The sequence below is a fragment of the Atractosteus spatula genome, chromosome 2 (genome assembly GCF_055471065.1).
Source record: "Atractosteus spatula isolate fAtrSpa1 chromosome 2, fAtrSpa1.hap1, whole genome shotgun sequence".
Classification (NCBI taxonomy): Eukaryota; Metazoa; Chordata; class Actinopteri; order Semionotiformes; family Lepisosteidae; genus Atractosteus; species Atractosteus spatula.
Window position 1 is genome coordinate 8,094,600 of NC_142707.1, and position 16,570 is coordinate 8,111,169.

At 38.9% G+C, this 16,570-nt stretch overlaps 1 protein-coding gene across 1 annotated transcript; it reads left to right on the top strand.

The window, feature by feature from the left end:
* Nucleotides 1–2,046: 2,046 nt before the first annotated feature.
* ykt6 (YKT6 v-SNARE homolog (S. cerevisiae)) lies at nt 2,047–15,662 on the top strand. The gene is made up of 8 exons (XM_088933037.1): nt 2,047–2,279; nt 3,266–3,409; nt 5,706–5,788; nt 7,077–7,177; nt 7,913–8,017; nt 8,458–8,523; nt 9,459–9,560; nt 10,580–15,662. Exons 2-8 carry the CDS (start codon nt 3,306–3,308, stop codon nt 10,613–10,615), a joined length of 597 nt encoding a protein of 198 aa, XP_088789163.1. The 5' UTR covers nt 2,047–2,279; nt 3,266–3,305; the 3' UTR covers nt 10,616–15,662.
* The last annotated feature ends 908 nt before the right edge of the window (nt 15,663–16,570 follow it).

Genomic DNA, 16,570 nt, shown 5'->3' on the forward strand with positions numbered 1-16,570 from the left:
ATCGTTTATTTTCACCCTAAGATTTTCAAGGAAATAAAAAAAACAAATTGAACTAAGATGTATAATTAAAAATCTAAACGAAAAGAAAGCGAGCATTGATCATTTTAGTCCCATAATAGTTGCGCGCTTTAAACACGGGTGATCAATTTAACAATTCTTAGAATCCTTTCACGTGGCATATTACTCTATCTTTAATTTCTTCTTGTTTAAATTAGCAATATATTTCCACCCTAATTTTATAAGTCCCAAGAGGGACGTACTTGCATTGATTTGATTTTAATTGGCCAGAAAGCGCGCAGACAGGACACGGTTATCCATCATCCCTCCCGTTTCCCCGGTTCTTCATTCTGTTTCCCTGGCAATCGAGAAAAAAAACGACCCTATTGGTTTCTACTAAAAGCACTCGCACTGCCATTGCTGCCACAACCACCAGGTGCTTTACAGACCAGTCCTCCTTCCCGTTGCCTTGGCGACAAAATTTTGAATCCGTTACCCTGGAAATCTCTCCATATATGCTCACCTCTGGTATGGAAAACACTTATCAATGAAGCGAGTGGACAGTAGGAAATTGTTAAATGGGGCAAAATTACTTAGGAAAACATTGGCTTAGTTGCAAAGTCCTCAATTGCGTGGCTCCCACTCAAGCTTGACTGTTCATCAGTAAAGGACACATAGCGATCAATACAGCGAAAGGCTGAGATCATTTCGCTCCGGCAATTTTGGGCATCGCAAAAGCTGGCAGAGGTATTAGGCTCTGGGATTGGGTGGGAGAATGAGAGGAGGAACTGCAGCTTTGTCTGAAAGGTGATTTCTTCTCGGCCAGACCCTAAATACTCGTCATCAGCGGAGCAATTCGGAGATAAGATCATAAGCAACTCTAAGATGGTGCAGGTTTCGCGTCTCCTCCCGCTTCTACATAAAAACCCTACTGCTTAAATCACATGTTTTTTTCCCATATTCTACAAAGGATGAACAAGGAAACCTAATTTAGGATAACGCATAACATAAGCCTATTAAAATTCACTAAACACATTCTCAACTCTAAAATTCACAAGCAGATTTTCTGACATATTAATCTATTGACTAAAAATGAATCGGAACGTGTATGAACGAACCTATTCATAAACAACAACTTTTGGTCACACTAGGACACCGACATTATGGTAAAATCTGCTTAGGCTGTTGTCATCAAACTATGATCAGAAAACGTGATCGAGTTATTAATGTACTGCAGTCTTTCGAGTTTGATCAAATCAAACAAGTACATTTTCAGATAGACTTAGTAAATAAAAAAATATTCTGCAAATCTATAAAAACGTTGTGCATGTTTGAACTATCTGGGAAATATTCTCGATTTTCACAAATGTTGCAATGTTTCCTGTTATCCCTGGTGAGCCGAGTTAAGAAGTGTCACAAATCTTTACGATTCTTTACGATACAGCGCCATCTAGTGACATACCACTCGGTATTTGCTTGCACTGGAAAAATAAGCCATTCTGTTTTATTATTTTGTTTTTAGAAAGGGAAAGCTCAAATATGAACGGACAACAGGCGTGTTACAAAGCTTTCTCAATAAAGAGGGATTATTGTCAATATTCAATTTTTCCAAACGAGTCCAATTATAATTTCAGAATTATTTCACATCATAATAAATTCCAATATTCTACAACGAGTTTAATTCGGAATTGCTTGTATGACTTTCTTTTCGACAATTATAATGCATGGACAGGCGCAACAAAGCGAATACTTTATTTCGCAAAACTCCCTATAAAATCCAGTGTTTTGCATCATTCAAAACGAAAATACGATTCCCAAGGCCAGTTCTCGTTCAAGTAAAATTCTTTCTTTCAGATGTACATATTAGGTATTATAAAAATAATTTACTTTTGTAAAAGCAAAGCATAACGTTCATTTTCGAGGGGTCCTGAAAATTGATGCGTCTTCCCTGAGGTGCAGACTCACTTAACTCTAGGTACGGATCATGAGAGGCTCGTGTTGCACTTCGGGGGGGTTTGAAGGTAGGACCTTATTCCGCCGGAGTTGAATGACGTGGTTCGGGGGAAGAAAGAGAAAGGGAGTTTCTTTCGGTGTTGTCTGGATCTCAGTCTTCTTTTGGAGGGTAGCTTTACAGTTCGGATTCTTCATTACGTTCGGTGCAGTTTTTTCTTTTCCCTCCATACCTTCAGTAGAGGAATCGACACATTTCTGCCTTGACGTGGCTGTTGGAGCTATAATACGAGTGGTCTCTAATCGTCTGAAGAGAAGCAACAGAGTAATTGGTAAGGGGAACTAAGCTAATCCTTCCCCAAAACAGTAGTGTTAATAGGGAGAAACAGATTCCCATGATTAAATCGGAGACAATAAGATGATTGGATAGTGGCAGTATTAAGTATTCCCTATGAATATATACTTATATCGCCGCTTAATCAAGACCAACTGAGCGTGTTCAGCAGTAAGTCGATGCCGTTATTAAGTATTGTTGAGAGTAAATCTAAAACACGAGACTCTGGTAACACGGAAATAACAGCCCCATTTCATATCCTTGAACTTTTGCCATTTAATGTAATGATAATTTAAATCGGGCGTTATTGGTCAGGAAAATGTCGGGAAACCTAATCGTTTTATTTGTGAAAAGGTCCGTGGCTATTTAGTCTTTTGCATTTGCCGTTTAATACCACAAGGACAGCTGGTGCAAAGAGCAAATACCTGCAGCATCTCATACGCTTGTTTTAAATCAGGAAAGTTGACGTTTCGTGAGCAGCATAACAGCCCGACTGCGACATCAGCGGTAAAACATTAATTGTAAAAAAAATTGATGATCTTTCAGGGAAAAGAAGTGATAAATACTACTCTCAATACAACACAACACCGTAGTTCACGGTAAATAAGTGGTCAATGTCAGTGCATTCGGATTAAGAAGTTCGCTTTTCTGCAAGGACTTTCCCAATCAGCTCATGGCGTGCCTTGCAGCACAGACTAAACCTCCCATGATATTGACATTGATATTTCACTGTTGCGGCCTACAAGCAGCACCTCTTTAGTGTCATTGCAACTTTCTTTTGCTATGATTGTTTACAATATATTTTAAAAGAATGTACATCTATAGGATTATTGTGACTCCTTTATGTTTGGTCTTCTTTGTTGAAATAGGCTGTTGCTCTCCAGATGAAGCAAATGTAGTCTTTTTGGTGGTGGTGGGGATTACTGGTCAGTGAGGGAAGACGTGCTGCTCTGTACTGGTTTGCTGTGTCTCGGTGTGTTTCAGAGCTTCTGGGGCACCCAAGTGATTCCAAGTGTGAGTCATAATGAAGCTTTACAGCCTGAGTGTCCTCTATAAAGGGGCGACCAAAGCCAACCTGCTCAAAGGTGCCTATGATTTATCCTCCTTCAGCTTCTTCCAGAGGTCCAGGTAAGTTCGTACCTTTTCCCAGAGGCGTTTTGCTGTAGTGATTAAATGAACAAATTGGCAGTCCAGTTATTGTGAATATGTCCTTCCAAACCATGTGACCTCTGTCTCACTCATTTTGTCAGTGTAAACTGACAGAGAGAGTCACCAGCCAAGAAAGATACAATGTGAGTTTCTCTTCTGGAGCCAGGTTCTTGTAATTCCTGGTTCAGGGAAATTGACGGTCTCACTTGAAGGGTCTAAAATAATTTTTGATGAGTTCAAGCCCAGTAGTTTTGCAATTTTATCTTAAGCAATCAATTTTATTGGCGAGTTTAAAAAGGCCACATGCAAAACTCCTGTCTTGAGAATTAGTCTAGGATTCTGGGAGAACATATCAAATCAGTTTTTTTGTATGCTTATGTAATAGGTAGGACATTTCTACATATTGTTTGTACCTGCACAGTTTGGCATTGAACAGGTAATAAGGCAGAAAAAAAACATTATATCCATTCAGAATGTAATGCAAGATTAATCACATTCTTTATTTGTGTTGTAGCGGCAAAAGATTTGTGTACAGCAAATGTGGACCAGGGGGTATGGTTTGAAATTTCTGACACTGTAGGGGATTGAATATAAAAAACCCCTTAAGGGGTTAAGGTTTTGCACTTAATCCAACTCATTGCTTGGTTTCTATGGAAGCGAAGCTGAGTGAGAATCCCACAGATTCAGCTTCAGCAGCTGTTACACACGTCACACATTAGCAGACACGTGTTGTCACTCGACAAAAACACTCGAGCAGTCTGCGATTTCTTTCAAGATGAGCATTATAATGAATGCTTTATGTAAAAAATATCTCATAAAGAAAGGCATGAGTTCATTTTCATACTGAACAACCTAGAGATGATTATGTGTCTGTGTGTATGTTAATCCTGGCTTGGTTTGATGCGTAAGATACTCAGCAGTCTGAAATCTTAATTTCATAGTTGTTCTGTTTTGATTTAGCATCTACATGTCAGCTAGCAAAAATGTTCTCAATTGCATAAGCAATAACAAGTTACAAACTATTGACTGAAGAGAAAAAGTTTTTAGTTTTATTTTCTTGAAACGGTGCTAAATTCTTGAAAGGGATTTGGTGGGTGAGACGAACCAAGCTAATAGTGTTGTAGATTATGTGGGAACAACATAAGGGTACTGACAGTCAGCAGAAGCCTAAATTAGTCAGCACAAAGTAAACAAAATAAGTTTCCTTCTTTCCTTCTGATTTTGCTTTTTATTTAGTTTTCTGATTTATTATTTGGTATTTAGAATTTGATTTTGCAATAGTTTAGCTTATGGCTATAGTTTAATAGCAATTCTCAAAGATGACCTATGCAAAGCAAAGATTGTGGGATTAATGACCTGAACTACTGATAAAACAGTACACAACCACTGTACAACACTGCTTTACTGTGCTTTAATGGGAAGAGGAGTTATGTCAGAATTTGGTTGTTGGAATAGTGAATTAGAATAATGGCTAAGAGATGAATCGGAAATAATGGAAAAGCAGCTTTTCTTTTCCTGCCTTTCTAGCCAAGCAGGAAGGAAAGGCAGATAAAATGTGAGTTTGTCTTCTGGAACCAGGTTCTTGCAATTCCTGGTTCAGGGAAATTGATGGTCTCACTTGCAGGGTCTAAAATAATTTCAAGCCCAATAGATTTGCAAATGTATCTTAAACAATCAAATTTATTGGAAAGTTTAAAAAGGCCAAATGCAGAAATGCTATCTTGAGAATTACTCTAGGAAGAACATATTTTGGGAGAATTTTGGGAGAACATATCAAATCATTTTTTTGTATGCCTATGCAATGGGTAACACATTTCTAAGAATTGTTTGTAATTGTTATAACCAAGTTATTTCAAGTGTTATACTGAAACTGTCCTTGACTTACAAATGGCCTTAAGGAAGTTTGTTTTATTTTAAATGGCTCATAACAGATTTCAGAGAGCAAAAGTGTGTAATAACCCTTGCTCATTACAGCATCTTATATCAAAATCTTTACTGTAACAGAGAGCTCTCTCTGAGTTTTAGACATTTCAATAAATGTAATGCAGGCTTGATTTAATTCTGGCCTTTTGTAAGTACTTGTAGCCAATCCTGGATGTGTGCCAGCACATAAATTATCTTCACACAGCCTGTGCTTTTACCATTTCCTTTTTTTCTTTATGTCCTTACGCTGCTGCCTTCAGACCAGTTAAAAATCTAATTAATGGTCTTCTACTGAGGTCTGCCAGGCGCCCAGCTGCACACAGCTGACAGATGTCTTGTGTTTTTTTCTCAGCTTACAGGAGTTCATGACATTCACCAGTGCCCTTATTGTGGAGCGCTCTTCTAAAGGCAGCCGAGCATCAGTCAAAGAGCAAGGTAAGAGCAATTTCGATTGTCCACTTGTATTCAACCAAGAATTGGCAGTTTCAGAACCAGCTTGTAAAGGACTAAAGTACTACTCACCTGAAGAAAGAAATGTTCATGCACACTCATAGATGTATCTTATTATTTGTCATCACCAGTTTTTGGCTTTTTCACAATGCGCTCTGGATTGGGAGAAATGCAATGTGAGAGTGAGTTTAATTAAGGTAGCTAACATCACTTGTTCATGAAAATCAGAACCTTATTTTCTCCTAATTACATGTTAGTTTTGACCTTGTATTCATAAAATCTTTAATGTCAGATTTAGCTACCATTTTATAGGGTTAACATGACCACTGGTTTTCTTTTTTTTTTTCCCTTTGGATTCAACAAGACCATATTTTTGCCTAAAGGACTTTGGACAATCTGAATGAATATCCATTAAGCTTTGTGGCTAAACTATGTATAAAGTGGTGTTACACTCCATTTTAATGGTGTTGGGGTATAAGCATGCAGTGTGTGCCATGCTAAAATAATATTTGAGTGCTTCTCAATATTGAAACCACCTTAGATTAGAGTTGATATTATGGACATCCATTTTCTAATCCTCTTATCCAGTGCAGGATCGTGGGGGAAGCCAGATCCTAACCTGGCAAGCAACGAGCACGAGGCAAGATACACCCTGGATGGGACGCCAGTCCATTACAGGGCACACAGACTCACATCAGAGCCAATTTTATAGAGGCCAATTAACCTGCGAGTATGTCCTGGACTGTGGGAGGAAACCCATGCAAACATTGGGGGAAGAAACATGCAAACTCCATGCAGATAGCACCCCAGGAACTGAACCCAGGACCCCAGCTCTGTGAATCAGCAATGCTAACCACTGTACCATTGTGCTGCCCATTATGCATATCCAACATTTCCAAAACCTAGAACTTTTAAAATCTGCAATTATTATTTTTTCATTGCTGCAAAACACTGGCTGTACTGATGTCGTACCAGGTGAAGCTGTCTCAGTTATTCACAAAACCATGCCAGATCCTGTTCTCTTTCAGATTGTGGAGGATTGTTAATGGTGTTCAGTCTGGAGGGCCATGACATAAACTTCATGGCTTCTCTGCTTTCTACCTGGTTGTGCACATTAATGAATGTGTAGTAAAGTTTTTTTTTCAGAAAAAAGCTTTGCACACAGCAATGTAATATTTTCTAAAATAATTTTAGAGACATGATGTTGGTAATGGAAATGGGGGGAAGCAGGAAAGTAACAAGTCTGTGTCTCTGCTCTCCACTTCGCCTGCAGATTACTTGTGTCACGTGTACGTGCGTAATGACTCTCTGAGCGCGGTGGTGATCGCTGACAACGAGTATCCCTCCAGAGTCTGCTTCACACTCCTTGATAAGGTGAGCCTTCACAGCTCGTCCCGCCCGCTGCAGTCGGATGAAGTTCCAAGCTCCGTCTGTACGGTGACACAATTTTTTGTGTGAGATGCAAAGAATTGTGTTCATAAAACTAAGAACAATTCCAGCCTTCATTATATAAACAAAACGGGTAAAACCTGTAGTATAAGTGATCAAGCATAATTATGAAGCAAAACCTTGCTATCACATACAGTATTAATTCTGTTTAAGCTTGAAGTATGCACACTCAGAGTGTGAAGTGTATATGAAATATTTTCATAGGAAACTCTGTTCTAGCATCTAGAATCCCTAGCAATCCCTGTACCCTAGTTTATCAGCCACGTCTTCAGTAGCCTTTCAGGCAGAGAATATTTGTAAAATCCAGGGAGTCCTAAAAAAGGAGAAAAAGTTTCCTAATACAGTGCATGTGCTGTCCAGTTCCTTCCTGATGTTTATTATTTGAGATTTTGACCAGATGTTTTAAAGCAGCTGGAAACCACCCCCCCTACACCACCAGGAATTCATACAGGAGTCAATGTTTGAGTTTTTCCTACATTATTTTACATGGCGTATCAATTTGTTTTAGGATAGCAGGGGTCAGACAGTGTTGCATCACACAACACAGCCAGGACACACTGTTTTGCAACAGATTTTCCCTGTGACACCAGAGGTTCAGGAAATACGGAACACTATCATGGAGTGCTGTTTTTCTCTTTCGTGCTGCAATCTTTCTTGCAGGTGTTAGATGAGTTCTCCAAACAAGTGGATAGCATAGACTGGCCCTCTGGCTCTCCTGCTACAATCAACTACACTGCTCTGGACAGCCACCTTGCCAAATATCAAGTGAGAGAGCGTATGACTAAAGTTTCACTGCTAGATCCCTCTCCCGTTTTTGTGAATTTGTTTATTCACTTCTATTTCACTTCTGTTTGCAGGTAATACCTGCTAAGTGGTTTTTGTTGAAGTCAGTAGAAGTAATCGTTTTTGTAATTTGGTTTTGCAACTGAACATCTACAGTGAAGAAAAAAAGGAAACAGGAAAAGCACATTTTTGGAAATGCTTTATGAGTATGAATAAGTACTCATCACATGTAGAAGCAGGATGTAATAGGTGCTTTTTTGGAAGAATGTAGTGTTGTAAAATGATTTTCAGAAACCACCGATTATTTCAGCAGCTTGCTTCAGTGCAATGCAAGAGAAAGGGATCTAGTGAAGTTCCTTTGTTTTAGCCTTTTCTTCAATTGACACCAGTGGAGAGAACTTTTGCATTTGGTCTTTTTTTAGAACCCTAGGGAGGCAGATGCTATGTCCAAAGTTCAGGCTGAGCTGGATGAAACCAAAATTATTCTGGTGAGTACTGTACAGCTGCACTTTCAGTTGTAGACTCTGTAATCTATGTGACTTGGTCTTCAGTATCTCTTTAGAACTGTTTCAGGCTTCTGCTCTACCCAGTAGCCAGTGGGAATGTAATGAGCTCTGCAGGTGTCCCACAGGAATTCAGTCTAATCCAGGACCACATTATAAGATAAGATCATTTTATTGGCCATATACAATTTTTTCACATTTTCGGTGGCTCAGTATTTTCATCAAAGTGTAGTGTCAGCTATTATGTCCATGTCTTGTTATTTCCTCCTCTAATTCTTTATTGTAGTACAATTATTAAAAAATACTGAAAAAATTCTGAACCCCATTTTTGTTCACTACTGATGAAATTGTTTTTTTTAAATTGTGGAGTCAGGGAGTGAAAAAGTAGCTGCTAATGCAGTGTTGTGGTAGAATGTCAGTCCATCTGTTTTTTTAAATGTGTTTTTTTACACATTTAATCTTTTCTCTTAAAATGCTGATAGCTGGCATGACTACTTTTTAGAAACCAGAAAACTAGGGATTATAAGCAAAAGAATCTCAGCAGGAATTGTGGACAGTGGTAATTTTTCCTCCAAAATAAAACTTTATACCAAATACTGACTTCCCACCATTAACATAAAGGTTTATTTGAAACTTAATACCTTAAATAAAAGCCAGCAACACAAAAGCCGACAGCAGCAAAGGAAAACTTCTATTTATGCAGGTATTATAATGTACACAATTACAATTACAATTAGCTCCTTTATTCTAAGACAAATGTGGCTGTGGTAATCTTTGAAGATAAAGAATGTCTTTTAAATAGCGAATTACTGTACTTTAATACTTCTGGAGAAGCTAGCAGAAGGTGTTCTATTTCAGAAGCGCAGGGGATAAATGTTTGTGTTGAGGATTTGCTCTGAATGGCTCTTGCATATTTACAGCACAACACAATGGAGTCCTTGTTGGAGAGAGGAGAGAAGCTGGATGACTTAGTGCAGAAGTCGGAACACTTGGGAAACCAATCCAAAGCCTTTTACAAGACTGTAAGTGTCTGAATCGCAGCACAGAGCTTCGCATATGCCAACTGTGTCTCTGAGAGTTTGTTTCCATTCCAGTTTAAAAAGCCTTTCTGCCCTTCGAAAAGAAGGGCGTTTAAACAGTCTGGATAATTTCAGTTTTGTTGCAATGGCACAACAATGGATTTAATTTACTGGTGTCGTAGATTGGAGCCTTGTTCATGTTACTAGCTGACTGTGACTGGGATTCCCGAAGGAATCTGAGGGTAGGTTGGCATTCGTCAGCCAGGGCTCTCTATGACACAGGGACCCCTGCTGGCTCCCTGTTGCTTGCAGGCTGGTGGTGCTGTCCGTAAATTGGACCCAGATGTAACCTTTGCCAGCCAAATATTGTTTTATATGCCTGGTAAGTTACCTGTAATCCATGTGGAATTCCTTGATTATTAGAAATCTTTAAAAGAAGACTGCTTGGAAAATAATTAGTAACAGTAATTCAAGAATCCTTGTTTTGTTCATTGTAATTTTACATATTTTCACAACTTTTCAATGTCTGTATGTGTATATAATTATAAATCATGTTCGTTTTTAGTCTACCTCTGGTATAACACAAGAAGATTAGCTATGATCCTAGAAAAGGCACCTTTTTAATGTAAATAGCTTCAGAAAAAAATCTACAGTGTAAGATCTCTTTATTAATTTTAGGAGCTTCTTTTTGGGAGTTTTAGGAGCGTTTGTTTATTTTACTTGAACATGGTGCCAGTAGTTATCGCAGTACCAGGATGTGGGCTGCCTAGTCAGTATTCGGACCGTTTTTATGACGGCTGCAATCAAAGGTCTCCAACTAGCACCCCCCATAGTAGATGATAATGACAGCTTTATCAGAAGGCCTGCGTCATTAAAAATATGCAAAACATCGGACCATTGGTCGTCTGCAGTTCTCTTGCCAACTTGCAGGGCTTTTTTTTTAAATGGAACAGGCTTGGTGGCTATAAGACGGGTGGGGGAGGCACACGCTCTCAGTCCTGTTCTCCCTGTCTCTTTCCCAGGCCCGGAAACAGAATTCCTGCTGTGAGCTGATGTGATGGCGTGGGACAGGGCTGCAGGACCTGCCTCTCCTGGATGTCTCTGGCCTTCACGCCCTGCCCTCCGGCACAACAGACACAGAAGCTCTGACCTGTCCTCTGGGTGGGCCAGAGGGCTGTGGGTGGGGGTGGGGGAGGAACAGAGCTCTGGGGGGGGGGGGGGTGAACTATCAGTTTGTTTCCCATTTCATAAAGCTTTACCCCTGCCCCCAAGAAAAACAGACTTGACATACTGAGGCAGAGGCCCTAGAGGCATTAATGAAAGTTGGACTTTTTTTTTTGTTTGATTTAACTCAGTCTGGCAAAAGCGGTTTTAAATGGATCGGAGAGAGAAAAGGTGGCTCATTTGTAGGACTGTGCCACATTCCATTTTTTAAAAACAATTGTGTACGCCTTCTCTGAAAGTCTGGTATTTACAGTCTACATCTGAGTCTGCAAGGCTGGAATTGAGTTGATTGAGAACACTGTTCTTGGCAGAACTAAGACAACACTTGTGTCCCATTCATTAAAAAATGAATGTTTTGTGCCCAAACATTCATATAAAGCTGCATGTGCTTCTTGTTTCATACACCAACATGGAGGTGGCTGACCCTGGTCCTGGAGAGCCAAAATCCAAGTCACCAATTTCAAAATGTTTGAAGAATTAATAAATGTGATTTGTTCAATTAAAGATCATTTGAAATATATATAGTAACACGGTAGCTCACAAGTGCCACATTTGGTCATTTCTGACTGAGCTGAATTAACTTAAATTGATCCAAACTCACAAGTCTTTATGAATTAATGAGATCTGCAGGGCTCGGCTCTCTAGGGCCAGGGGTGGTCTGGGACCTTGGTGTTTTAGCTATACATCCGCTTCCAGTTTAAGCTCTTGATCTGTAGGTTTTTGTATTACATATGCTTAAACATCCAGTCAGAATGGGTGCAAGTCAGAGATTGTCTTTGTATTTGAAGGGTAAGATTGGAATTAAAATAATCTCATGATTTCTGAACAAATTTAAAAAAAATTAAAAATTGCTAAATTCATAACTAATCTTTGCTCCAAACAGCCCGTGCTGTAACCTGACTAGGTTATTCTTATACAGGCAATACATTAACAGTGTAAGAGCTAGGGGTGGAAATTTATACTTAAGTAATTTAAAAATATCTTGGACTTCAGAGAGCACAGACCAGCTTGGATCTTTTTCCCCAAGCAGAAAAAAAACTCAGTAGCATTATGTTGTTGAGGCACAGCTCAAAATGTAATTCTGAAGTATGGCTGAGGATTGTCTTTGTGGTGTATCCAATACTGAGCCTTCTTCTGTTAGTACATGATGGAGAAAGGACAATGCTTTTAAAACCACAAAGCCTCTTACTTTTTCAAGAGAGCACTTTCAGCCTTTTCTTTTGTTTTGTGTGTTACCAATAATGACCACTAGGTGACTCTATTTCCTAGTCTTCAAACCATGTTATCAAAGTTGAAGGTGTTCCATCCAGGCCTTCTTTTACATAATTGCTCTGTCACCTTTTTGTGAACAGTGGAGCATCAAGGAAACACATCAGCTTCTCCTGTCCAAATCTCTCCTCCGTTATTACCTATGTCATGGTTATTTGGAGTGGGAGGTTGAAGTGGCAGGAGTTAGACGTGTTTCTAATAAAACTTTGTCGAAAAAGATTCTAGTGTAATGCTTAAACATATTGCTTCCATGTAACATGCTAAACAAGGTTTAATTTTTAGGAAAGGAAGTGTCCTTTTAAATAGCTGAATGGCTTCAGAGCAGTAGAAAAAGCTAGCAGCTTTCGATTCTTTTTCCTCAATCTTTTGTATAAACTAGTAGAGCTGTATTTTGGAAACATTCCTAGATGCCTTTAACAATTTAACTATTGAGAATAAATGGTAGAAACGGATTATGTAATAGAGCCCTCTTACAAAACAAAAGGACAAAACAGTTAGATTTACAAAATAGCACATGGGTTAGGTAAAGGGGTGAAACTCATTGTAGATCTTACACAAAGCCTTTCTAAAGAATGTTGGTTCACTCAATTTGGATCTGCTCTTTTTCTCTCTGTGGTACTTGTACTGGTCCTTGGCTCAGCGGCAGACTAGACTGTGTATCTCTCTAAAGCCGTTGTTTTCAATTTGTACTGTACTGAGTCGTCGTTTCTCGCACATCTGCCCGTTCCCACTTCACTGTTCCTGCAGCAGGCTGTTGTGTTGTTTCTTCTCGGGCTGTCAACTACCTTGCAGACTCGTCCGTCTGACGGGGATTGTGATAAATCGGCTAAACTGATTCCTTGGAATTCACATCTAAAGCAACTCCAGGCTGTTAAATGATTACTCAGCTATCCTTCGGGTATTAAACAGTGCTGCACTTTGTCCACTGTGCATGTTGTTGAAATATCACAGTTTGGACAATTATGTAAGTGACTGTGACCAGTGTACTAAAGGGACTGAAATCAAGTTGAATGTCTGTTCCCTTGGCACATTGATGTAATACATATAAGGCACTTTAGTAAGTGGACAAAAATATCTTATTCTAATGTAACACTCAGCTTTCCTAGACTTTTCCCAGGTCACATTAGAAATTATTTTCTACAGGGGTGTCATTATTATTCCCCCTTTTTTTCTGAGACAACTTACCCTGTTAAAATAGCAAAGCAGCTGTAATTATTTTGAATTAAATTTCAGGAGTGTGTCCAGCATAATGGGCAGTCTTCATCAACAGGGCGTACAAAGGCCATTGAAAGCTGCTGGGCTTTAGCCTGTGTCTCAGTGTTTCCCCTCCTCTACCTCTTTCCTCTCATTCAGCTCTGAGACGTCACTTCACAAGGAGTCTGTGCAGGAATTGCAAACTCACCATGGACTTACCTAAAACATTCATAATGGCTTGTGCACTTCAAAATATGAAAAAAGCAATATACAAAAAGCAGATGTTAACTTAAAATTATCCAAACTAGGTTGCCTTTACAGGTCAGGCCTTGTGTGTTACTGGTTCACAGCTATTATAACACCTTGCTGCTTTCATTGAAATGTGTCTAACAGTACTGACTTGTTTACCAAGGGTTCTGCTTTTTAGTCTAGATGGGTGGGGTATGTGATAGATTTAACCTCTTCAAGTTTATCTCTTCTGATTAGTGAGATTGTACGCTGTTGTTCTCGGGGAAGCCAAAAAGAAAGCTTAGAAATAAAGGAAATGGACTTAAAGCAGCAATCTGCTCATCAGCGACATTAAAATTAAATGCAGTAAAAAGTCTTAAACTGTTTCTCATGGGTTGTAAGGATGCGATCAGGAGATGAGGGACCTACATTTCTGATTTACAGGAGACACAGCTGTAATATGTTCTAGTGTTTTAACTTGAAATCACAGATTTCATCACAGAAGTTCTGGGATAATTGTAGGACCTAGATATTTTTAAGATGGTTTTACTGGAATAATTCTGGCAAGAAAAAGTCTCTCCAGGCCTCTTTCGCCTCAAACACAAGCTTCATATGTTTCCGCTGTGAGTTTTTGTGTAATTTGCTGGTGAGAGTGTATCTGTGAGTCTGCTTACTAACAAGACAGTGTTTGTAACTTGGGTTGAAATGACCCTGTGTTGATTGCTATGTAACCATATGTCTATTTGTGCAATATTACTCTGTTCTATATACTCTGGTGTTGGTTAATACAACTTTTTGCCCACTGTAGGGCAGGGCAAGCAAATTATTGTATTTGTCAGGGTTAATGTTGTTGAGGGCATGATTTGACAGTCGGGTGCCTTCAATTTGCTGTGATCAATCCCTCCTTTATCTGTTTATGCCCTGCACCTTTCTGATAATAGTCATTAAGCTTGTAAATTCATACATTATTGGTAAATATTCTTTGGAGAAAAATTAAGTTTGCTTAATTTTAAACCCTGTATTTAACATTTTAATTTGATTAGCAAGCAAAATCTCTTAAAACGGGGTATGTTGAAGAGTTCTTGCGATGACTTATTGTGGTTCTTTGCACTCCCGTTTCTGTCCACCAGTGGGCAGCACATCTATTAAAGTTAAAGTGGCCTATCCCAAGACCGCACAGTCCAGCACAGAGGTCATTCTCTCCCGAAGTAGTATTTTTAGATCTCAAATCATTCGCTGCTGCATCTTGTTAATCCTTCATAAGAATCACGGTACTCATTATCCTTTAGATTGTGTTTCCTCGTTCAAGACATGTAGTGGTGATTTCTTGTTGAGTTCTCCATTGGACTGTGTGAATTCCAGCTTCTACTTACAAAGCTATAGGGAAAGAAAGGAATGGGGTCTTTTCTGTAGGCCACTCTGTGGGAACATGTCTCACTACTTTAGCATTGCAGGTTTATTAACCATTCCACATTTTACCACGAAACCCAGGCAGTTAAGAGAAAGGGGAATGAATTAAGGGGGGAGGGTATCAGTGTTGCATGATGCTTCAAGACCACATTCATTGCATCATGGGTTTCTCTATGTAGTTGACACTTCTTTTTTCAGGAACACTAACCATGGCAAGTAACAATTTCAGACTATAAAAGAACTGACCCTCAGTTTGCAACACAGTAAGGCAAAAATAAAGTCACAGATAGTAGCAAACTTAAAGCTGCTACTTTGAAGTCTCTGGGCAAACTTTAAAGAATGTGCATTGGCTCTGGTGTATTATAACAGTGACCTTTTCTTGCATTTGCAGAGATGGGAAGGTCTGCTTTATTACAATAACACTGGGGGGACAATGTGAGAGGAGAAAACAGGAACAACTCTCTCCAAGTGCAGAATATCTTTGTAAGCAGTCTCTTCTGTAATGATTTTTAAAAAACAAATGAAATTACTTTCTCACAATTAGGTCTTTTTCTTCCTTGTTTTGTCTTTTGTATATGGAAGCTGATTTGTAAATGTGCTTCTTGTAGATAATTTATTTGGTCTTTTTTCTAACCTCCCTGATGGTTTGGATGACACATTAACATGATGAAAGAAGTGTTATAATAAGCGTTGCCTAAAGTCTCTCTATTTCTCTCTGCTTACTGTTTACATATCTTGTAATATTGCTTATATAAAGTGTATAAAATTTGCTTTGGAAAATGTGTGGTGCAGTTGCTTTATTTTAAATTGAGAAGCGGGATCTACAGTTTTTTTTTCTCTGATGCGTCTGTACAATTCCTGTGAATTAGGAAACAAAATAAGTGACACCGAGACCGATGAATTTGTCCAACTGTGCAGGTAGTAATTCTAGTGCCATCGAAAAATGATTGAACCTTCTTCGACAGCAGGAGTAGCAGGAGTCTGGAGTCTGGAACCAGGGGACAAAGAACAGAGTCCCAGTTACTCAGCTGAACTGATACTCAAGTTTCACAATTAACCTGTTTTTCATTTCCACAAACTGTGTTTAAAGCACTTGGCTTTTCTATTGGTGCTGAATAGCCCCCCTAGGCCACAATGTTCAGGAATACAGTAGTAACTTCCTGCACATTTGTTTGTACTTGTCTTATTCTACCTTTCAGGTATGTCCTGGGTTCTCGATGTTCTCTAGATTCTGGAACACTTAGTAAAGTAGTCACGTTTGCAGATGGTGCCAAAAGAGGAGGATCGGAAAACACTGCAGAAGCAGGGAATGGGGGAAAATGTTTTTTTGATAAAATTCAAAACCGGGAAAACACCTGGCAGATATAGTTGAATGTAAACATTGTGCACAATATTAATTCAGTTAGCAAAATCATACTATAGATACAAAAGAGGAAGTGCTGAGCTTGAAGGGGCTACTAATTATATTATTTAGAACTTCTAAACAATGGGTGAAAGAAATAAAAAAGCACCCAAAGTGTTAGGATATATAGTAGGAAGTGTATACTTTTAAAAAAAGATATTAAAATGTTCCAACTCACTATTAAGGCCATTTAGAATTTTGTGTACACTTTTAGTCGCCATGTTACAAAAGAAGATTTGCTGTTCTATAATTAAACAAAAGCAACTAGATACATTCTGGGTCTTCA

What these genes read in the sequence shown, in the direction of transcription:
- ykt6 (XM_088933037.1), top strand. Translation starts at nt 3,306, where the DNA reads ATGAAGCTTTACAGCCTGAGTGTCCTCTATAAAGGGGCGACCAAAGCC. An exon ending in GCTTCACACTCCTTGATAAG is followed by an intron (nt 7,178 to 7,912) that starts GTGAGCCTTCAC and finishes TCTTTCTTGCAG; the next exon opens with GTGTTAGATGAGTTCTCCAA. An exon ending in CCAAAGCCTTTTACAAGACT is followed by an intron (nt 9,561 to 10,579) that starts GTAAGTGTCTGA and finishes TCTCTTTCCCAG; the next exon opens with GCCCGGAAACAGAATTCCTG.